The sequence below is a fragment of the Symphodus melops genome (assembly GCF_947650265.1).
Source record: "Symphodus melops genome assembly, chromosome: 9".
Taxonomy (NCBI): Eukaryota; Metazoa; Chordata; class Actinopteri; order Labriformes; family Labridae; genus Symphodus; species Symphodus melops.
The window spans coordinates 10,475,736-10,499,140 of record NC_136699.1 but is presented as its reverse complement, the minus strand read 5'-3'; the positions used below and the strand labels follow the sequence as shown (position 1 = coordinate 10,499,140).

Genomic DNA, 23,405 nt, shown 5'->3' with positions numbered 1-23,405 from the left:
CTATACATCCCTGAATATTCACCGAAAAAGATTTTTATTATAAAGCATAATTCATAGTAATTGATGTTTTGGAGATAAGTCTTTTTGCCCTTAATCAAACCTAATTGACTGTTTAAAACTGTAATTACAATTGGTGAAATGATTAAACACTGTACTTAAGTATTTAATTACGCCTTTGCTTCAAGACAGCATATTTTGAAATGCTACTAGAGCCTAATTTCAGTTAAAGATTATATGAATGGACTGTGTGCAAATGCTTAAGGACTTCCTTTCTTATAGCTTAGACTGGAGCAGAGTGGTATTAGTTGGATTGTGGTTGTTGTGGTAGGCTGGAAAACAGATGGCTCCTCCAACAAGCAATCTGTGCTTATGGCACGTTAACAGAAATCTAAGTGAGCTCCTAATTTACTGTGCAAGCAACAAGGATTTACAACTTGTTTTTGATTGCAAAACCAAAAAAAATAAAAATAAAAGGTTGGCGCTAAGCACAGAATGTTTCTGGTGTATTTCTGTGTCCATGTGAGTTAACCAATTCTGTTGTTTTAAACACAGATCATTTTTATTCCCGGTCAGCTTTTGTTCCTGATCATAACTTTAGAATATCTGACGTTATGAGCTCATAAGCTGAATCTTTTAGCTGAATATTGTGGGAGGGGTCACTCTAAAGTTGGACTGCCTCTTTTGCAGAGGAGACAGCTTAAATGAGAGTTGCAGCTCTTGGAGGTGACATTTTAGAAAGCTCTGTCTCCCATGTGGCACCCTGCAGACAGTTAATCTGGCAGGAGGATTGCTGGAGGATCTTGTCACTTCCTTAGCCAGTTGTAGTTGATTAATTAATGAGGGCGTGTGGTGATGGTGTTCATAAGAAGGATTGTTACAACTAAGGAGTCAAGAATAATTAATTAGATTTGTGGTTGTTTATGCTGGACTCTAATGAACTGTCATACAGGGACAAGGTTTAAAGCTAACAGCACTACCACACAACTATGGACAATGAGCTAATGCACATACAAACAAAGTTAAGCTGTTTAATACATTAAAGCTACAACATGTTGCTCATAGCTTCTCTGTAACACTTACGATTGTACACTTATGCCAGAGGCCATGAAATCCAGAACAGCCAAGGAACTTTGGAAAGCGTGCTTCAGACTGCTGCAGTGCACAAAATGTTCCTGTAAGATATTTTAAGCAAACAGTTATGTTATGAAGCTCCAAAATCACGGACCAAATGTGGGTAGGAAAACTGCCTCCCATGAAAAAAAAAAAAGAGTTGCAATATCCCAGTTCAGATTCTGATTCCGCTACTTTGACAGAGATACTTTCTGAGTTTTCCAATTAAACCAAAAAAGTTTTATTAGGTATTATTGATGACCTAGCTCACGACCCCTGGGAGAAAAGAGATAGAAAGAGAGCTCATGTTAGTTATGTCCTGCAGAATATTGTAAAAGAAACCTGTATAACATAACATTTCTGTAACCTGTGCTTTTATTTATTTTTTTACTTTTCTTTAATCATGTTAAAAACAATTGTCTTAAAATGTGTGGGACGACAGTGGTTTCTGTCATCTGTGATGAACTTATTTGCTATTGACACATGATAAATAATCTCAAAGTAGTCCTTTTTTGTTGATTTAAAACAATCGTTGCTGGTGCCAGATATGGTGTATCCACACTGTTGTTCAGGCTGTTGTTTTTTTCATGGTATTTGACATCATAGAATGTGGTTTTCATGAAGAGAAAAAAGATACAACTAGAATCATTTATCAGGAAATGTAACCACTGCTTCTATATGTTCAATTATAGGCACCTGATTCATTCATTCTGATACTTGCTCTGTGCGCTTCACTGGGCAAACTAAACCACAGCTGGGTCAAAGTGAAACAACAGTGTGTGTGAGCTCTAAACCTCATGTTCATTTCATGACACTTTGTTTTCCATGTTTATGAATAAACTGAAGCCAATGCTAAAGCAATACAAAGTGGTTTATATTTAAAGGCGTCTTGGGGTACAGACAGCTTTAAGGTTCATTGTTGGATGTTTTTGAGCTGTGTGTGGTAAATAAATGAAAAGGTGACTTAACTTCCTCCATAAGCATTACTCTAATGAGCTTACCAAGTTTACTGGACAGGCCATGATTCAAAAGAAGGGAGGGTGTGAATACTTAGTCTTAAATACACTGATTCTTTTATGACTTTATATTTGTGCATTTACTCACTCTGATCAACAACATTTCAGATACTTCTGTTCAATCTAGTCTTTGTTATATGGTGTTGCTAATATACACAGGGCTGCATTTGTGCTAAAATAAACATTTATGTTCTGTTTTGTATACCACTTAATACAATCCAAAGACTTGCATAATCTTATTCTGCGCACTCTTAATGCTGAACTGTCTCTCTTGATTTTCTTGTTTTGGCTGTAGTAGGCTACAAGCACTCACATAAGCCCCTTACAGTTAATCCGGAGCCATTTTTGGCAAGTGCTTTATTTAGACCATCATCGTTGTCCCTCAAAGAGACAAACTGGTCCCAGTGTGTTACAGCACCACAGTATTACCTCTTCTTAACAACACAGCCTTCAGTGTGTCTCTGACTGAAGACAGTTAGGCAGTGGTTGTTGCTAACTGGAACAGACTGTTTCTTTACAAAATGCAATGAGTGTGTTCCTTAACGGAGAAAAATCTAACAGCTATAGTCAACATCACTGATTTGAGGGATTTATGAACTCTAAAGACAAACACACTCTAGAGTTTCAACTTCAGCTATGTTGGGCCTGAACAGGGAGCTTACCTTGGTGTTCTGTCAATTATGTTGTTACGTTTAGCTTGCTATATTTTTAGCAATTTTACTCACCAGCTTAACTCAACTGATGCTGTAGCTGTCAAGGTCCTGTTGTTGCCATCAGGTGGAATTTATTCAGCACCAGTTTGCCACTTATGGTGAGGTCTTCTTTGTGAAATAAGTCTGAAAGTAATTAGCTGCAGCATTTCTTTTCTTTTTTTTTTTTTTTAATATTATGAAGTTTTAGTGAGGTCCTTTCATTTTAGTAAAGCATGTTTGTGGTATTACAACTCCTGTGAGGATCATTATTCACTTTATGAAAATCTGATCTGCCAGTAGTCATGGGGAATAAACGTGAGCAGGATGTCTTACTGTCTCACTGGCAGCGTCCTTTCCGATTTTAATCAGAGCTAGCTGTTTCTGAGAACTACAAATGCAGAGAAGTAATGTGATGACGCGCTTGTGTTGTGTTGGTAAATGTTATTAGTCCTTGTTCAAAGTTATATACTTGCTAGCTTTTTGCTTATGAACAAGTCACACCTGCCAATGTTCTCAACTCATTTTCAATGAAACTTCTTGTCACCGTTAACTCAGCTGTCACAAATTAAATGTTAGGTCTCATACATAAACTTTGAAGAATTTCTACTTTGTGGGGAGTCCACTACCATAAATATCCTCCATTTTTTTGAAATTGTAATCAAATATTTTTTTAGCAGTGCTAGTGGCATGGCTCTTAGGATGGCAATCAATTGTTGTGTTGGCGCACCACAATTTTGTAGACGATAATATCTCTTTGACATACGAGAAGAATGCCATGAAGGTTTGTTAAGATCTTTATGGTCCCCAGAGGATATATGCCAATACTTTAATGATCTCTTGAATGTCTTTATTACCATCAGTAGGTCAATATTTTCACTTATCTCATAGTAGTACTAGTATCTACCTCAATGTGCAGACATGGATCAACACTACATTAAGTACACACATCCAGGGCTCCGAGAAGATGATTCCTGTTTTTACTTAGTGATTTCTTGATCTGGAATTGTTGGTCTTTGGTTGAAACTGAATATTTTAGAAATTTTGGGGTGAATTGCCACAACAACTTTTACAGCTGTTTATGTTGAGCAGAGGATGCATGCCACAACCTTCATTGTCTCCTCTGCACCTAGGGGTGAAAGTTATTTAGTTTTAAAATAATTATTCGCAAAGCTAAATACATTCACGTATCAAGCATTTGTACTCTGTCTCAGGTGCTATTTAAAACTTGACTTGTTTTCATCGCAATTTGGGAACCTGCCAAGTTTGACGCTTGGCTCAAATCAGTGTAGTGCACTGTCATGCCTGTCTTTCTATAATGTGTTTTAGAGAGTTCGTAGCAACATCATAAAGATCTTGTAAAGATTGAGGTTCAAGTTAATGTGTCATCAGATTGGGATGGACTGTGTTTATTTGTTTTATGGAGGCTGCGGTTGGTGGTCGACACATTTCTGCTGAGTAGTGAGAAGTTGAACAGCAAGTATGGGACTGAACTGCTTCCCACAGAGTTATATCCTGCAGCTAATGGAGAAGGAGGGAGGTATATGGGGGGGAAGAGAGAAATAAAGGGCGATGTTGTAGGAGGGCAAAAATAAGAAAGTGAAGTATGATCATAACCATATGGTGGCTTCTTTTTTGCTGAGAGGGAAGGAGTGAGAAGAGAGGAAGGAAAGCTCAGTGAGAGTGACAAAAAAAAAAGGTTGGGATGAGAGAAAGAAGTAGTGAACAGAAACAAATATGTCTGCCAGAGGATTACATGTCTCTAAAGATGCAAAAAAATACAAATTAAAAAAACAAAACAGAAGAGAAGCCTGGTTACCGGTGTGTGGAAAGCTCTTTAATGTGGGAATTTTTAAGGGAGAGACGAGGCAGTGGCTTAGGAGGAAGCAGAAAAGAGAGGGAGGGAGAGAAAAAGGAAGAAGTCTGGTGTTTCACACACTGGTGTGGAAGTTGAGCCCCTCACAAGAATTCTCCTGGCTATGTCCGCCATCTGGAATGCAGAGTCACTTCCTCTGTCTGCTTTGCGCTCTAACGGGGTTGTCCTCTGACTCTGTACTCCCTCCCTCTGCTCTGACAGCACTCTGAAGAACCGCTGGAGACCATACCCGGGAGGACAGGACTCTTTTGACAAGACACACGCCAGCGCACAAACATCCAGAATGAAAGTGAGACCCCCGAAGAAGCCCACATCCAGCCAGACGCACGCCTAATGGAATCTGGGCCTGGAAGAAGCAAAGACAACTGGAGTCATCAGCTGAACGTTTTGGAGGGTGTTCCTATTCCCTTATATGGAAACAGAGCTGAGAAATCATTTGAATTAGTCTGGTTTCTGTTGCATGCCTGTCTGGTTTTAGTGCTGACTGAGTTCCATCTGGTGTGTTTCTGTCTCTGCTGTGTGCATGCGTGAGTGTGTGGGCGCTCTCTGCGCGGTTTAATTTGTTTATTTTGCCATTCTTGGTTCTGCTTTTCCTGTTGTTTGCATGTGGGCTTTTTGTTTTGGGGCAGGATGAGGGCTAGTGTTTGTGGTTAAGCGAGAGGCAGCGTCATCGCCTCAGGGGTGGCTGCTTCATTCAGACTTGCAGCACCCTCTCACTATTTTCCCTCTACCTCCCGTGTCCTGCTGTGATGGTCTGTGTTTGTAAGAGCAACACACCCACCTGGGTGCAGCAACTTGTTGACATAAATTAAAAACCAAGATCTACTACACAAGGAAGTTATCTGAAAGGTGGACTGGAGCGTCTTCGGATTAAGCTGACATTCAGAGGGATGTTTCGTCTTTTTCCTCAAACACAACAAGATGTGCTACGCTGAGGGAACCGACAGGGATCCAGGAAGCTAGCTTTGTTTGGGTGGTCCGTCTGACACTTTGATGGTGGAGAAAGTGATCATGGGACATTTCTCTTAATGGCACTGACTCGCTGAAGGACAGCTCGTTAAGCAAGCTTGACACAGAAAATATGCATTCAATTGGTGTCATGTAAAGTCCATCACCTCATGTGGATTATTTTTACGGACATATCTCCCAACATCGGTTGCCATGGCTACGGCTGCATGGTATCATCGTGACATCAGCCGTGTGCACGCAGAGGACTTGCTGGCACGGGCAGGGAGGGATGGCAGCTACCTAGTGAGAGATAGTGAGTCTGTGCCAGGAGCCTATGCATTGTGCCTGCTGTGAGTACACACACATACATGCACATTAGAGGACAGCTAGTTTACTGTATGTTAACCATCATAAACATGTGTGCCTTAATTTTGTACTTAAAATCAATTCAGTATATCTGTTTCCGTCTCCCTGTACATGTTATTGCTTAAAGATTTAGAGTTGTAATATCTTTATATTTCTGTAACCCAGGATACATGGGTTGTTTTAAATCCATTTTAAATGAATTAGTTGGGCGGGAATGTGACTTTGTAGTTACCAGGAATCTTTTTTATAGCACTTACTGAATCAAATGTTATTTGTCCCATTGTGTGAGTTCCACCTTCTTGAAAATATTTAATGAATGAGTCACTCAGGATGACTTGAAGTAGTGAATGCTGCCCTCTGTAAGAAGAAACACAAATCCGTTTGACTTCATGTCAAACCATAAAAGATTAGCTAATCATGTGACTGGTTTTAATTTTGGCATCTCGGGCTGGAAACTATTCATAAACCTAAGATTTTTGCAGAATGTCAGCATCTGTAAATTGATTCAGCAGCTTCTCTCCCCCCCCGTCATATCAATCTCTTTCACCATCAGCAGCCAGCAGGCTTAAGAACAGCTTGAAGTGTTGTGAACGTACGGGCCGGGCCAAACTCACACATACACACTCTTCGGACCAGTGGGACTGTCCCGTCCAGAACACGGTCCATCTAGTGAAAGCCTGGCTCAGTACTCACTGTTTCCCTCCTTACCCCTATTTCTTCCCTGGGGCCCCTCAAAGAGGGCGGGAGCTACAGCGACCGCACTACGTTGACTGCTCATCGGCCTGAGCCAGAGACATTCCTGAAAGCTGAGCCTGGCCACTCGCAGTGCTGCCTCTTTCTCTTCGTTCTTTTCTCAATATGTCATTCCCTCATTTAGTGCCTTACTTTTCTTCACATATTTGGTAGAAGTTATTCTCTTATTTTCCCCCCTTTGTTCATGTAAGATACAGAAGAGGACTGCATTTTATTTTCACATGCTGCCTGAATCAAATCCTCTGAGTTCACTGATGAAGATGATCATCTGAGTGTCTCAATATTTTTAATGTGCGACCAAAACAAGCCACGTCATTAGTTATCTGTAAAAAGACTGGTGTCTTGTTAAAAAAGTTACAATGTCTTTTACTACAGGCCTTCATCTGGTTCTATTCAAATAATATTTTAGTACATTATCTGTTTGAATGTTTCCACAAAATACCATTATTGTGCTTTGTAATGCCATTAATGATTTATTTTCGGTTTCTGAAGGTTCCAGCGCCACGTTCACACTTACCGTATTCTTCCTGATGCAGATGGTCTTCTAGCAGTTCAGGTGAGTTCCCAGCGTCACGTGAGACTGCCTGACAAAAGAGACAATATGAAAAAAACGTGACAATGGATGTCTAAAATCTTGGCACAAACTGCACACACACAGAAACACAGCTGTAGAGAAGGAGTCAGAAGGATCAAACAATGGTTTATTATTGCCTGTTGTAAGGAGAACAGGAGCGTGTTTGTGTTTCCTCTCTGTAGAAGCTCCACTGCAGTAGCCTTGTTGTTTCAATGGCATCTCTGCCATGTGGCTGCATACTTTCAGCATAAGCGCAACAGTACAGAGGAGAAATTGTTTTTAAGTCTCAAAAATTCCTTCTGAACCCACACACTAGGTCATTGACCAATGGGTGTGTTTATTTGTTATTTGCCTGTATGGGGGTGTTTGTATACGACTTAATGAGTCTGTTGGATGTGGACAAGTTGAAGCCTGTGATGGTATGTGTCTCTGTTTGATACCCTGAGCAGGGGATAACTGTCTGCAAATGACTTAATTATTACGAAATAAAAGCATACATTCCAGGGCCTTAAGCACAACTGCGACTCTTTTTGTATGACTATATATTAAATCCCCCCAAACAGGCTTAATAATCATTTTGATAAAGTGGTTTTTAGCCTTTGACTTTGAGAAATCCTTGTCCTTTCACATGAAAACTCTGTTGCTATTTCAGTTGTTTTTCCACAGGCTTCAGTTTGAACCTCCAGCATGTATTTTCCCCTCACTGGATTTGCTCCACTAACTTACAAGTTGCGTGCTTCCCTTTTTTGCTTTTCCAACTTGAAGATATTTTTGGGACTGTTTTGTCCCTCACTGTCTCTTACTCCTAGTCATTTCTTTTTAATTGCTTTCCAAGAGATCCTTGTGGTGCAGAATATACTGAACTGTATGAAGAGTTTCTGGCAAGAGTCAGGTATCTTGTGCCCCCCCAAAAAAAAAATCATATAACCACAAAAAAAAGAAAAAAAATCTAAATAGGGGGCAGAGGAAAGAAGCTAGGTTGGTATTGTGGTCTAATGTGTATTACCGGTATAATGGTTGCATGCTACCAGTAGCTTTGTGAGTATGTTTGCTCAGCACCTGCACACTGCACATGTGTATTTATTTTATCTTAAGTTCTGCTTTTAATGCTTTAGGTACCACTGAAATTAAGCTGTGCAAGTACTTTCTGAAAGGTTGGAGGGATGGCATGCTTGTTCTTGTGGCCTAAATGTGTGAATGAATGTAAAAACGTCTCCACCATGTGTTGTTTTAGGGGTTTTATGGGGCTAGGCGCTCGTGCTTTTCAGACTGACTGGGAATGTTGAATCACAGTTAAAACATGACGGCCTGACTGCTGCTGCAGCCAGGACATATCTGTCAGTGATGTCTGCTGCTACGTCAGCTGATCATCTGAATATGTGCATGTGACGTTTTCTGTCAAATATGCTTCAAGACGTTTTTCAGAACAAGAAGGATGGAGGTAACAACCACGTAGAAGAGTTAGAATTGCTTTGTATTTCTCGCTTTGCGTTCCATTGAATTGAATACAAACACAATACTAGTTCCATTGAATGGCTTTAATACAAAGTAAAGGCATTCACACGTTTATAGTGTGTCATGTTATAACGATGTGGAACACATCATCTTGTTTAGGCCTCTCATACAGCCTCAAATGTGTTATTGGCTATTCACATTTAAAGAAGGTCAAGGCAGAAATCAGTGTTTCCCTCCACATTTTAAGTTATATTTAAAGTAGAGTTAAGATGACAAAAAAAAAAAAAAACATGACAAGCTCCCTTCAGTGTTTCCATTCAGGCTGTACAACAATAATGATAAAGGTATCACAATGATATTGGTATTAATGTACTTTTTATATTATAAAGGAAATTGCAGGGGTATTAAAAATAGGCAAAAGTTATTTTCATGTTTTGTTGTATTATACAAACAAGATGTAAAAAAAAAGAAACAGGTTAAGTGATTTAATCTGATATTTCTATATTGGAAAAGAAGTCTTCTCTCAGTTTAAGACTTTGTTTAAAGTGATGACAAACTGTTCACTTACATATTAATCTGATTGATATGGGAAAGACACTCAGTCACTTTTGTCTTATGTGTCTTTAACAGACGACGCAGGGGGTGCAGGTGAACTGTTTCCGGACTCTGGAGGATCTGGTGTTGGGGTACCAGCATCCCCACAAGGGTTTGGTCACTCCTCTGCTCTTCGCGGTTCCTCGGGATACTGACACAGGGGATGAGAGCTCAGGTGGGTTTATAGTAACAAATGATTAGAACATTTGACTACATGTGCAAATACAATACACTACACCCTGAAATTGATTGAACCTATTTTAAATCAATTCACAGCAATAATAACGCTTATCAGTTTATCTTTCATGTATGTTCAGACGATGAGAAGCCACCTCCACTTCCAGTCTCTGTCAGCGCTGTGCCTTTCACAGGACCACCAGCAAAACCAGCCCTCCATGTACCATTCCTGGATAAGTTGCAGGAGCTGAACACGTCCAGGTACAAAGTAACACTTCTTCAATAATAAACACTCATAAGGTGCTAAAAGATGTTTTCTTTCTTGGCGCTCATCTATGCTGCATGTATGCATGTCAGCTCACGTTTGTGACTGTCATACATCACTGACTGCTTCTGGAAAGTGCAGACTTGTGTAAATATCAGTGTGAGCCATCTGTCATGTTCATAGCTAATCAACATTTTCTCATGTCAATATGCACCTGTTGTTAATCAAGCATATAAAGAGCAACATGTGAAACTCTTCTAACAATTTTTTTTTTACCTATAAATAAACAGTGTTGATATATCTGCTGAAAACGGAAAAGGATTAGGGTCCCTAAAAATTCAGTTTTTTTGCTCTGACTTCTTTCTCAGAATTCAAAGCTAACAATAGAATTCTAAAAAAAAAAAAAGTCGAAAGCTTTTTCAAAAAAAATCTGCATGCTGAACGACTCCTTCATGGCACCCTGTTTTTCCAACGTTTTAAAACCGTTTATTTTTCTGCTATATATATAATCCAAGCAACTTTAATGTCCACCCTTCAATGTAACATATATTACAGTCCTATTTATCTTTCTCCCACTTTCAGTACTGCGAGTGAAGTGATTGGTTTACTCAATGACTACCTCTTCAGGGAGCTGCCTCTCGACATTGAGAATGTGCAGAAAGGAGCAACGACTCTATGCCACCTCAAGCGGACTCTGGGTACGGCCTGCCAAGGCCTCAACAGGTTAGCATGCATTTCTTTTTATTATAAATTATTAACTGGAAGAGAAACCTTTATGTACCACAGGTTTTGTATGGAAATATATAAAAATAGACATTAGAAAGAAGTTTGTTTTTTTAATCTCATCTACAGTGAGATTGATCTGACTCTCTCAAGTTTGGAGACCCTGGTCAAAGTCTTTGACCATCCGAGCGGCTCTTTAACACACACCAGGGCACAGGTAGAGTACAAACCATGCATTTTGCTTTTAAGCATTAATTCGGAATTTGTAATGCATGTCAGAGATTATGCATATGATCCCATATCCATAAACATCAACTTAATTTGTTTTGGAACAAGGGACCAGAGATGGAGATAGACATGCTCGTATTAAAAATCTCAGCTCTGGTCGGCCTTCTTTCTTCACTGGAGAAAAAAGTAAGTTTTGTGTTTGTTTGTTTTTTTCTAAGGTGTTCTGTAAGGTTTATTTTTGGAGAGCGTGGGGGGGAAAGATGTATGGACAACCCTGATTAATTTATTTAAGCGTAAATGATTTATGTTTATAGGTATTAAAGGCATTACAAGATGCAGTGACGAACCACAATCTAGCCGTGCAGCCTAACCCTCCTCCTCCTCCTGAACCAACATTCACCAACGTTAAACCTGTCAAGAACCAAGCCAGGCAGCTGCCAGTCCACTCCTTTCAGGTAAAGTGGTTTGAAAAGAGCAAACTCAATCTTGTCCATGCCATTGGCCTGTAGCTCAGTTTGACTTTATATCAGAAAGTGTACCACAAACGAAGATATCTGATCACTGACAGTGTAAGAGAAATAAAATTCATTTTTCTTTGTGTCTAGGTGAAGATGGTCAGGTACGGCAGACAGACTGTTTCTGTGGATGTGGACACAGGAGTGCTGCTCTTTGATAGAAAAGCTGGATCATTTGGCATCGAAAGGGTCTCACAGGATAGAAGTAAGACAGTCTTTAATTTACAGTGCCCTCTATAATACTCTTTCTTGAAAATATCCTGTTTAATTGTTCAGAGGGGGGGTTGCTTTTATATATCAGTCATTCAGATCGTCAAGTTCCAAAGCAGTCCTGCAAAGGTGCGCATGGTTGTAGACAGCCACCACAACCCGCCACGGGAGATGACTTTTGAGAGCGCTCGGGTAAGCGGAAATAATAACTTGTTTTATTGACTAATCATCTGTGTATTTCCCATAATTGACTGTTTGAGTTTCACCTCTCTTAGAAACGAGATGCCTTCTGCCGACTCCTTCAGCTGATGAAAACCAGGCACTCTCAGCTGAGCGAACCTGACATGGTCTCTGTGTTTGTTGGCACCTGGAATATGGGTAACCATGAATATGACAAAAGTCTATTTCACTCTCATGTAAGAGAAAGGAATGCTAAATCTGAGGGATTTAGATTATTTAATGTATTTTTTTGTGTACACAGGGAGTTCCCCTCCTCCACGCAGCCTGCAGTCGTGGGTGACCTGCTGTGGTTTGGGGCACACCCCTGATGAGTCGACTGCTTTGCTCCCAGATGACATCTATGCCTTGGGGACTCAGGAAAATCCTCAAGGGGAGAAAGAATGGACAGAACATGTCAAAGCAACCCTTCGCAGCTATACTCACATCGACTTCAAACAAGTAATTTTTTTCTTTCTCCCCACTTTTTTCTGCTTCAGCTGTTGATTCTTAGCGTGTGTAGTTATACGACTGCTTTGGGAATCGTTTTTCACACAAGGATTCACTGAATTAAATTCCTGGCATACACGAAGATTTAAAATTCAAAAAAAGAACTTTCAATTTAACACATCAAAGCCTTTAAAAAATACATTAATGCTTTCTAAGCATTTGCATTTTTACCCTGGAAAATGTTCGCAATGATTTTTAAGAAGTTGTTGTGTTGTGAAAGTAGAAACAGATATACAAAACTTTTACAGTGAATTTCATAGTGAAACCAAACCTACTCGTACAGGTCATGTTTAAACAATGATGCACATTGTTAAACAATGCATGTAACCATCAAATGTTGAAAGACTACACTGTCATTGTTTGAAATGCTCGTCTGACTTTCACTTATTTCATTCATAAACATTCAAAGTCAATGCTCATGCTCTAAAATATTTGTTCTTCTATCTAAACAAGTCACAACACATAGTAGATGATTATGCTAGATTTAGATTCCATGTTACAGTAATGTGGCCTGAAGTGACAGAATCTCGTCACCTCGTTTGTTCCAGTGGTTGCAGGAACTGAATTAGAGCCTGACTTTCCAAGAAGTCTAATCAGTTAGAAAAGCATCAATCATGTGTTCTCTGACCTGACTTGCAGTCTGTGCTTGTCGTCCGCTGTAATGTGGTTCATTGTCCTGTAGGTGGCAGTACAGTCCCTCTGGAATATGAGGCTGGCTGTGTTTGTAAAGCCAGAGCATGAGAATCGAATAAGCCATGTGAACACAGCCAGTGTGAAGACCGGCTTGGGAAACACTTTGGGTAGGCAGGCCTGCATCTTACATCACAAGTACACAAAGCAAAAAAAAAAAAAAGTACCTTTAACAATTACACCAACAGCAGCAACAAAAAAAGTGATTTAATTGAACTACTGTTTTGAGGTTGAAGATGTCTGTTGTTTCAGGAAACAAGGGGGGTGTTGGGATATCCTTCCTCTTTGGCGGAACATCTCTTGGTTTTGTTAATTGCCACCTGACCTCTGGAAGTGAGAAAGTGCTGAGGTACATTGGGTGGATACATAAGACCAATTATATTTGCTCTTTCTTATTTTCCTCTGTAGAATTAAAATGATTTATATTTGTCATGTACGCCATGTTCAGGAGGAACCAGAACTTTGTGGACATCCTCAGGTTGCTCTCTTTAGGAGACAAACAGCTCGGTGCCTTCGACATCAGCCTGCGCTTCACACATCTCTTCTGGTGTGGAGACCTGAACTACAGACTGGACTTGGATGTACAGGTCAGAACTTATTATTAATTCCATGTGTCCTTAGTATTCAGATTTAGTTACCTTAAAGACCCTCTGGTGGCTTCACAAGAGACAATGATGTTCTTTTCCCTCTCTGACTCCAGGACATCCTGAAACATGTCTCTAAGAGAGAGTTTGAGGAGCTCATGTGTGCAGATCAGCTGACCAGAGAAAGACACAAGAGGAAGGCCTTTCTCAACTTCAGTGAGTATCATTTTGCTGTTGTTCTCTGATCGATATGGAGAGCTCAAAAAATAGCTGATCAGGCAATTATTTCACTGTATACACGTCAGTGTGGAGAAAAGAAGCTGCCAGGCTCTTCAATTTGGAAAAAAAAGAAAAGAAAAAGAATTACTTGATAAACAAATATTTAATAAAGTATACAAAAACAAGAATAAAAACACATGTAGACTTGAATGAATTGATTTAAAGTGACATAAATTGATGTTTCTGTTTTAATTAACCTATTCAACTTTAATTAATTCACTTGATTTTTAACTGTCCCATATTATTTACCTATATTTATGTACATATTTTATTCAATGATGTATTGATTTTGAAAAATGTATTCCTAATTTCTTGTATACATTTATTTTGCATTTTATTCTTTTTAGGATTTTCAGTTATTTCCTCTCCATTATTCATTTATGTACATCTTTTTATTGTTTTCACAATTGAACCTCAAAAACAACATACATTAAAAACAGAAGTCAATTATAACCAAATATCATTCTATGTCTTAATTATGATTGTCTTCATTTATAAATAAAGTAATTTTTTTGCTTAATTGAATGGCATATTCATTGATTTACCTTCTGGATTATTTATATAAATGTTTGCAGCTTCTGTCACCATACATACATTAAATTCAAATGTTTTACAAACAACAGGTATGAATAAACACTGTTAATCCTGATTCCTGATCTCTGCTCACCTCACTCTCTACTCCTCTCTGTTTATCGCGGTTAAGAGGAAGAGAAGATTGCTTTTCCACCCACCTATCGGTATGAGCGGGGCTCCAGAGACTGTTACCTTTGGCAAAAGTACAAGACTTCAGGAGTAAGTGAAGTGTTCTAATACAAAAACAACTCAGAAAAACATTGCATATAAAAAAAGGAATAAGACGAGCTACAATTAAAACAATATTGGAATCGTTGAGTAAAAGTGAGTAGAAGCAAAGACAACATAAAATCTTATTTTTTAAAAACCTCTTTCACGTTTCTCACCATGCCAGTGTGAGTCTGCTGAAGGCAGCGTTGGCCTGCTAAATGGTCCAGGATGAGATATCTTGACAATTTGGGAGATGCTTTATTATCAGGTCAAGAGGATGCATCATATCTTCAAATAAAGAACTAAGAGCAGCTTCCCAGAGGTCCACAGAGAGTATAACATTGAAGAGCCAAATGTTCTCCACAAGTGTTTCACTGTTAAATGTTTCGTTTTGGAATGCCTCAGAGTTGCTGAGATTGCTGTGGTTTTATTCTTTATGATATGACATGTAACTCTTCTAAATGTGTATTATACATGCTGTTATAGCGTCTTGTCTGGTCTATACACACACACACACATATACATATTCCCTATATTCCATATGTGAGTGTGTGTGTGTGTGTGTGTGTGTGTGTGTGTGTATATATATATATATGTGTGTGTGTGTGTGGTTTGTTGTTGTTGTTGTTATTGTTGTGTATATATACACAACAATAAAGAAAAGACCTACAAAGCATTCCAAGTATATATTCTTATGTGTAACCTCACTCTTTTTAAGGGGTCTGTAGGGTAGGTTGACTTTGACACCAGCTGCCGTGGCCTCTAAAAATAGGTAGTGTAGCGTAACCCACAGACTTTTTAAAAAAAGGTTGTCAGGCATAACTGGAGTGAGGGCAACATTCATTGCCTATATTTTCTCTGTCTGGTAATTTCATTTTTACACAGACAAAAATAGATTTATTATTGTTCGTTTATACCTGAATCTGTTTCTGCAGGTGAGAGTCAATGTTCCATCCTGGTGTGACAGGATTCTGTGGAAGTCCTACCCAGACACACACATCCTCTGCACTGCATACGGTGAGATCTCTAGAACAATCACATAAGGCAGGGACAAAATGTCTAAGAGTAGTACAGGAAGGGCAGTGCAAAAGGACCGACATAGACATATGTTTTGATGTCGTTAACCTAAATTACGTATGTGCAGTTTATTTTTTTTTTCACCACTGTAAAATTTGAGTAAACCTTAAAATGAACACAGTCAATCTTACATTCTGGTCTGTGGTTTAGACAGAAACGGAGGCATTTCCTCTCAATACAAGCTGAACCAGTGAACTATCAAAAGAAAACAGACACTGGGTGGAAAACTTCCTTTTGGGCCTCAGTTCACTATTATGACACATCGTGTGAAATATTGCTGATCTTTTATCTACAATCACCTTTCGTCCAAAACATCTTACATCAGAGAGAGAGAGAGAGAGAGAGAGAGAGAGAGAGAGAGAGAGAGAGAGAAAGAGAGAGAAAGAGAGAGAGAGAGAGAGAGAGAGAGAGAGAGAGAGAGAGAGAGAGAGAGAGAGAGAGAGAGTACAACATGTAGGGAGGAAGAAACAAAGTCAGTAAGTGTAAATGAACAGATTTAAGTCCAATCAGACTGGAGCTTGAGCTGTAGTTGTATACAGGGAATGGCTGGGATGACGAGGAGCTCCGTTGAGAGGTTCAGTTAAAGTCGGCATTCATTCATCCATTGAGAGATATCAGCAAGGCATGACAAAATGTTTACTGAGACTAACGTCTTTTGGTGGGAATGGCAGGAAGTGTTGGGTATTGTCAACATAGCAGTGACAGGTGGGTCTTCTCTGTACCGGTGAACGACAGTGATTCGTTTGTAGCACGTGATGCGTAAGGCTGGCAGCAATAGGAGGAGATATAGGCGAGGGCATGAGTCACGGGTGTCGGGGCTCAGTGGCCTCAGTCGGTGGACTCAGCAAAACCACAGCTGAAACTGCTTTTGCTTACCTCTCCTGTTGATGCTCAGAGAATGAAAACTAAGTCCTCAGCAAAAAACAAAGCCTGACAACGACCCACTATCAATATTGACTCACTGAAACTGACAGCAACCTTCCTAATTTTCAGATCCGAGCTAGTTTGCTGGAAGTTTCAGATTCAGACTCTCGTAAAGCCTAACAGTCTTTTACACTTACTGTAACTACAGTAATTATGAGCTCCTCAGAGCTGTTATTGAATGTCTAACCATAAATGGATGTGTGGGCTCTCACCAGGTTGCACAGATGACATCTTCACCAGCGATCACTCACCTGTTTTTGCCACTTTTCAAGTGGGAGTGACATCACAGTTCAGACCCAAAACAGGTGCTGTTGTTATTTTGGCACTTTGGAAACAGATAAGTAAAATGTACTTTATATTCTTATTGTCTAAATGGTATTGCTTTGGCTTTGTCTTGCACAGATAAAATCTCAAGCATAGAAAAGGCCTGGATAGAGCTTGAAGGCATCGAGGCCATTGTGAAGACAGCAAGCAAAGCCAAGTTTTTCATTGAATGCACCTCCACTTGCCTTGAAGGTATGGACAAGACATTTTATATAAAGCCTCATAAAGCACAGTGACAAGACCGCATTCAAATATTTCTCTGCAGACACACGACGCTCAAGTGAGAATGACTCACAGGGCTGCGACGTTCCTGGGTTTCTCAAACTGGGCTGGTCCTTCAAACAACTACCGAAGGTGACAGGCTCTGTCCATTCCAATGGAGCTAAAAGTTTCATTTGTTTCTCAAGCGAAATCATGAACTTGTGGTTTGCATTTCTCTGTCGTAGCTCCTTCCCATCATGTCTGACATGGAGTATCTCCGGGAGCAGCACCTGCTGTTGTCTGTCAAATCATGTGATGGATTTGAGTCATACGGTTAGTCACCTGACAAATTAAAAGTATCTGATGATCTACTCCATACAAACATCCCTGTGGGTTGGTAGTTATGCTCATGATTGTCCTTAAAGTGACTATTCAAAATTATGAAACATTTTTACCTTCTTTTTTTTAGTGCCTAACACTCGAAGTGCTTTCTACCGACCAAGACTTTTTCTTATGCTTTGATACACTTCATAGAGTTCAGCTCCAATATTAAAATGTCTATGTAGCCGCTGATGGGACCCCTTGCATTTATTGGATTTATGAGGTTTTTTTTTAATAGTTTTTGTCTTGTATGTGCTCAAAAGGAAAAAAAAAAAGACATCCACTGTATTCAGTTTGTCAAAAACTAAGAAGATAATGCTGAAGATATTTTGTCAGCTATGATGAAGCATCTTTTTGATCTAATAAAAAATCCTTTTTACAGGTGAATGCTGTGTGGCTTTGCGCTCCCTCACTGGCGCATCCGAGCAGTTTGAGACTTTTTTGAATCACCGTGGTGAAGAAATGGGCTCTATAAGGGGTCGGGTGAGGATCCATGTGCCCAAAGACAGAAGGGGAACCCGGCAGAAGTCCTATGGTGGGTTTAGCCGTAGCTGCTCCTCTCTTACTCTGCCTTGCTTGCACTATCACTTCCTACTAAACTTTCATCCACTCTGTCACTGCCTTCTCTGACTCTCCTTTGAGTTTCACATTGCTTCCTCTATTTGGTTCCTCAATGATCCCTGGCTTGGCTTTACACTTGCTGGTATCTTCTATCGACCACTTCCTTTTTTGGCTCCTGACTGACTGACCCTGAACAGATGCATCCTGAGACATTGGAAGCAGGACAGATGAGCATAATGTCACCAGGTCAGACACTCCAACAACAAACAAAAACACTAATTTTGCCTTGTGATGCAACCTGGCATAACCTTCAGCCTAAACACCACACATATACTTTAAAGAACTCTTTCTCATTATGAAACCTCATTTTCACTTCTGGTTATTTGACTTTTCCAGAACTGTTCCATTTTGAGAAAGATCTTGCAAGAGGACACATGTCTCCGGCACCTCCTCGTGTCCAAGTTAACAGGTGAGAATTTTTTTTTTTTTTTTTGCTGCATGACTTGCTGCAAACTTTTTAAAGTCTAAGGGCCTTACAGATAAGATGCAATGTCTGCTGCGCTCGTAGGGCGCAGAGCGCTGGGGGAGCGGTCAGAGAGCTCTGGCCTTTCTTCTGCTGAGGAGGAGGGGACGAGTACAGAGAAGAAGAGGGTGGGGGTCTGTGAAATCCGAAACAGGATTTTGGGGTAGTTTTGGCTTGTCCTGTAGCTCTATAACGACCGCTATAGACAAGCACCACTCACATTTCTGCTGCTGTTTCAAACAGACTTGGAACGTCCAAACTGTTGGATTTTACAAAAATGTTTTTAAAAGTTTATACATATCTCTCTGATGTCTGGGTAGATCCTTAAACTGAAACTTCAGAAAGTCAGAGACCATTTGTTGTGATTTGATCTACCCTACTATTGAATGAGGGCAGGTGACATCACGGAGCAGCGCGCCCAAATTGAGAACCTTTTTCACTTCGGACAGGAAGCAGGTCCTTGCACTGTGCGCTTCTTGTGCTGCACAACACATAGACAATTAATTGGTTTGAGAGCAAAGCGCAGTGCCCACCACATCCTATCTGAAAGTCCCTAAACTCAGTTCAGAGCAAACTCACTGACATATGTGACCTGCTTTGGTTTGTAAATGTTCTTTTCACTACATCCATCCACTGACATCTACATTTTAGAGCTATAACATCCTGCCTCAAGGTGTTAAGGAATGTTGTGTATTGGCTCAGTTGACAACATTCAAAACATTCAAGGCATGTTTATTTCAGGTCATTGGCAGCTCCCTCCAAACTCACTCCAAGCAGCTACACCAATCCAGCATACTTCATCTTTGAGGGTGTGTCGGTGACGCACAGGGTGGAAGAGGCTCTCCCCCCGCAGAGAGCCCCTCAGGTTATCTGGTCTGGAAATGAGGCCCTGCAGCTCCCAAAAATCCCAGGACATCAGGGGTTTGAAAGAAGACCATGTCGCAGGTCAGACTTCACGGAGATTGAAATTCCAGCTGTCCTCCCTCAGTACACCCCAAAGAATGCCCTTCACACACCCCAAACAAACTCTTCCTATCAGCTTTTCCCAGCTAAAAACCCATCTCCCATACCTCAACCCTCAAGTAACACCAGCTCACAGTATCAGGAGAAGACTTCACCACCCAGAGACAAATACCGAGGTAAACCTGTAATTCAGGAATCAATGCTTCCAGAGAAGAACCTGAGAAACTTGTATATGAATCACTCACCAATCATCAGGGAAAAGGCCAGAAGGGATCCACATCACTTTCTTCCAGAGAGGACCAATCCTACCCAAGAAGCTAAGAAGCCGTCAGCCTTTCCCTACCCCCCTACTTGCTTAGCACCCTGTCAGGCCACCGTTCCCTGGATAGTGGATCAGCAGCCACCTGCACCGACAGGAGACAACTCCCTAACCGCTTTGCAAATCGCCAAGTCTCTCAGCGAAGTCGACTTTTTCCCCTCTGAGCAGAGAGGACCATCCATACCCAACCAGAGGTCAGGTTTTAGAAACGGCCCTTCTGTGCAAGGAGACAAAGGCTCCATGTGGGAGACAGAGGTAGGACACTGTTCTCAAAGACAGTTTCTTAAAGACTTGAGTCCTCCTTGTCTGTGAAAGACTAAACTCCATCTGTTTCATTTCAAAGCAGGTTTCAGTCCTCCAGGGTGCACCAGAGACTGTGCGGGAGCTTCTCAGTGCTCTGGGTCTTCAAAGATACACCCTGGGACTCAGTCTTAATGGCTGGGATGATCTGGATTATTTCAGGTAAAATTATTTTTTTTAGGGAAAAAAAACATTTAAATGCAATTTAAAGGTACATGTTACATGCTAACACTCATCTAGACATTTATATAAAAAAACCCACACTTTTATTATCTAAAATCACGTTTTAAAATCACAACTTAGACAGAAGTTCTTATACTTATTTATATAATAAATCCACTGTGAACTGACACGATATTACAAATTAAAGGTTTTCACAGGTTTAAAACACTTCAATGTACGGTTTGTAGAAGTCATCGTCTGGTTGTAACTATAAAAACAACAACTACACTAAGGCATGTTGGTTGCGATGAGAAAAATCTCTAGATCAAATGAATGCAGCCCATGATGACTTTTATATTGTGTTTGTTGTAAAATGAAACCCCAAAACCCATCAGTGTCTGTCTACCACTGACCTGTGCATATTTTAGTGCATATAGTTTGGGTCCTGCTTCCAACTGTAGAAAAATCAATAACTAGCCTTATTGTTTTTAGTGAGAGAGCTACGTATATTTATTTTTAGAGATCAATGCTGGTTCACAAAACAGAAGCAATTCCTTGTGTCTCAGTTTGAGGTCCTGATCAAATTACTCGTGCACATGTGACTGCTGCTCATGATGTATGTGAGTGGCTGCGCATGCCACATCAGGTCAGCAGTTAAAACCTCCCATGGAGCACACATGCTTAAATGATTACAGCGAAGGTTGTGTTAATACTTTGGCACTGAATGTATTTCTAGAGGCTAAAATCACTGTGATGTTGTTAATTTGACAAATTCTGTGAAACTTAGTACGAGTTACCACTACATTTTTAGTTTCTTGCGGCTTTGTTTACAGTGGTGTCACTGAAGAGGATCTACGAGCTGCAGGAGTGATAAACCCCTCTCACAGACGCAGGATCCTCGAAAGCCTTCCCAGGAACTGGAACTGATACACCGAGATGAAAAACATCAATGGTACAACGATGCCTTGTTGTCCTCTTAATCCAACTGGAATAATAAGTAAAGCCCAGATCTGGAGGGAGGACAGACTTGTCGGATAGCAGTCATATCAGATGGACCAAAAAATGACCCTGCCTTCTTTACATGTACTCAATCAATACTGTAAAAGTAGTTCCAGTCCACACAGCAAAGGGAACACATCAGGTGAAGCACTTGTTGCACAGTCTGCTTCATTCCTCCCACCTACTTGACACATCATGAAAGAAACAAAAAACTTGACATACATATTGATCATTACATGAAGGTCTCATTGATTTAGTTTTCAATTAATTGGAAAATGATATCAGCCCTTCTACTTCCAGTGTTCATTCAAGGCCTGTGTTTACAATTCACATACATCCCTGCTTCTCCATTACTCTGCTATCATTGAGCCTGGATCTGAGCTTGTAAAAGCCCTGTGTTAAACCTCTGGAGCATAGAATCCATATACCTGTACATATCTACTGGAGCATTGTCTGTTAACGTGGTACAGAGGGACCTGTCGCATCATATTGCGTCAACTGTCTCATGCTTGTGTTATCATGCCACTTAATCAGCACTTATGTCAACTGTGCATGTTTTATGCGACCTTTGTAAAGTAAAGTGCATAAAGCCACTCTTGACCGTTACCAAGCAATCACAGGTGTTATTTTATGCCGTCAAGCATCGAATCAGAGAAGTCGCCTCTTCGTATCGGTTCCGTTTGAGTGCTCAAATTACAATGCTGCTGTATGCTGCTCGTCAGTTGTTAAATGTCACCTACAAACACAAGTGTAGCCTTTTTGATCCATGGAGCACACCCCTAGTGAAAAGCCGCAGTCACTGCAACCAGTAAGAGAGATAAAAACATAAATAGACATACACATAATAGATGCATTGATTATTTAATATATTATTTGGAAACGAGACAGCTCGTCAAATTGTCTGGGATACATTTTTTCAGAGTTTTACTGCAAGTATACACATTTCTTGCAACAGGTTTTTTTTGTATAACGCCTTGATTCATTATAGTAACAGTAGTTTAAAAAAGTGCATGATCAATAATTCCCCTAATTCTAAGAAACATTTCTTTTACGACCTATAACAACTCATTCAAGTAAGATTATAACTTTCATGTGTCGTTAAAGGTTATCTAAAATGAAGATCAGGTCCATAAACAAACATGTGAGAGTTGTACAGTATAATAACAATAATGTAACAGACCACAGCACAGAGGGATTAGATGTGTATCCAGTTTTAAATAACTGCAAATGTCCTCTGTTACCAGCTGTGCTGCTGCTTGTCGCATTCAGTCGAGGTTGTTACTTATTAAGACATGACCAAATACATCCCTCTTGTTGTCTGGCAGCAAGGACAGCAGGTCAGTGACCACTGAGTCACTGCCTTATCCACTGTAGTGACATCGTCAGCTACTGAGAATGTGGGCAATGCGAGGAGCTTCAGGAAGGAAGGAAAAGGGTGGAAAGAATCAAATGTTTTTCTTTTAATACTCTTGTGTTGAATTGAGTGTGAGCTTGAAAAACATGGTTTTCTGCACTTATTGTACATGTTTTAGTAAGTGATTAGAAATGTGTGAATATTTAATACAGTATATTAATGTCCCACTCAGGCATATTTCAAGATTAAATAGGCTCCTTCAAATAATTATTAGTGTATACTAGTGTTGTCAGAAAATGCACACAAAAAAACTGATGTAGACACGCAAATTCATTTTAAAGTCTAATACTATCTCTTCTCATACAAAACCATGTTTCTTGTTTTTGTGAGCTATAGATTCCAAAAGTTACTTACTGGACCATAGTTGGCTTTAAAACAAGACAAGTGTCACGCTCACACATGCATCATTCTGCAAAGTGAATATTAAACATCTAAATGAAGTATTAAAACATTTATTTGAGACAGGTGGGACTGAGAGAAGACATTATTTCCAAACACTCCCCTGTGGTCTAAATGAAACATCTGCGCTGTGTTTTGGTCAAAATATGACATGAATCAAGCACCAGAGGAGGTTTGTGAGCCTGTATAAATCAGCTCCCTCAGAACACTCAGTTTTGGTGTGTGTGTCTCTTTAAATGCAATGAACCCCCACTGAGTTTTCTTGATCGACATCTTCTCTTTGTAGTGAGAATAATA

General features: G+C 40.0%; 1 protein-coding gene across 2 annotated transcripts in view; it reads left to right on the top strand.

Annotated features, from left to right (window-relative positions):
• inppl1b (inositol polyphosphate phosphatase-like 1b) overlaps window positions 1–23,047 on the top strand; it is a 29,549-nt gene extending 6,502 nt beyond the window's left edge. Inside the window, exons 2-28 of one of the 2 annotated variants that reach the window (XM_079352369.1) lie at window positions 4,893–5,989; window positions 7,251–7,314; window positions 9,418–9,556; window positions 9,699–9,819; window positions 10,406–10,546; window positions 10,676–10,763; window positions 10,883–10,960; window positions 11,089–11,229; window positions 11,380–11,494; window positions 11,591–11,691; window positions 11,775–11,877; window positions 11,981–12,177; window positions 12,908–13,025; window positions 13,168–13,264; window positions 13,364–13,502; window positions 13,616–13,715; window positions 14,482–14,570; window positions 15,497–15,578; window positions 16,778–16,867; window positions 16,965–17,078; window positions 17,152–17,240; window positions 17,333–17,420; window positions 17,851–18,003; window positions 18,426–18,498; window positions 19,294–20,089; window positions 20,181–20,296; window positions 21,130–23,047. In XM_079352369.1, coding sequence (XP_079208495.1) covers window positions 5,853–5,989; window positions 7,251–7,314; window positions 9,418–9,556; window positions 9,699–9,819; window positions 10,406–10,546; window positions 10,676–10,763; window positions 10,883–10,960; window positions 11,089–11,229; window positions 11,380–11,494; window positions 11,591–11,691; window positions 11,775–11,877; window positions 11,981–12,177; window positions 12,908–13,025; window positions 13,168–13,264; window positions 13,364–13,502; window positions 13,616–13,715; window positions 14,482–14,570; window positions 15,497–15,578; window positions 16,778–16,867; window positions 16,965–17,078; window positions 17,152–17,240; window positions 17,333–17,420; window positions 17,851–18,003; window positions 18,426–18,498; window positions 19,294–20,089; window positions 20,181–20,296; window positions 21,130–21,223 — 3,663 coding nt within the window. In that variant the 5' untranslated portion in view covers window positions 4,893–5,852 and the 3' untranslated portion in view covers window positions 21,224–23,047. Of the gene's footprint in view, window positions 1–4,892; window positions 5,990–7,250; window positions 7,315–9,417; window positions 9,557–9,698; window positions 9,820–10,405; window positions 10,547–10,675; window positions 10,764–10,882; window positions 10,961–11,088; window positions 11,230–11,379; window positions 11,495–11,590; window positions 11,692–11,774; window positions 11,878–11,980; window positions 12,178–12,907; window positions 13,026–13,167; window positions 13,265–13,363; window positions 13,503–13,615; window positions 13,716–14,481; window positions 14,571–15,496; window positions 15,579–16,777; window positions 16,868–16,964; window positions 17,079–17,151; window positions 17,241–17,332; window positions 17,421–17,850; window positions 18,004–18,425; window positions 18,499–19,293; window positions 20,090–20,177; window positions 20,297–21,129 lie in introns of both variants that reach the window. The other variant, XM_079352368.1, reaches the window with a different exon arrangement.
• The last annotated feature ends 358 nt before the right edge of the window (window positions 23,048–23,405 follow it).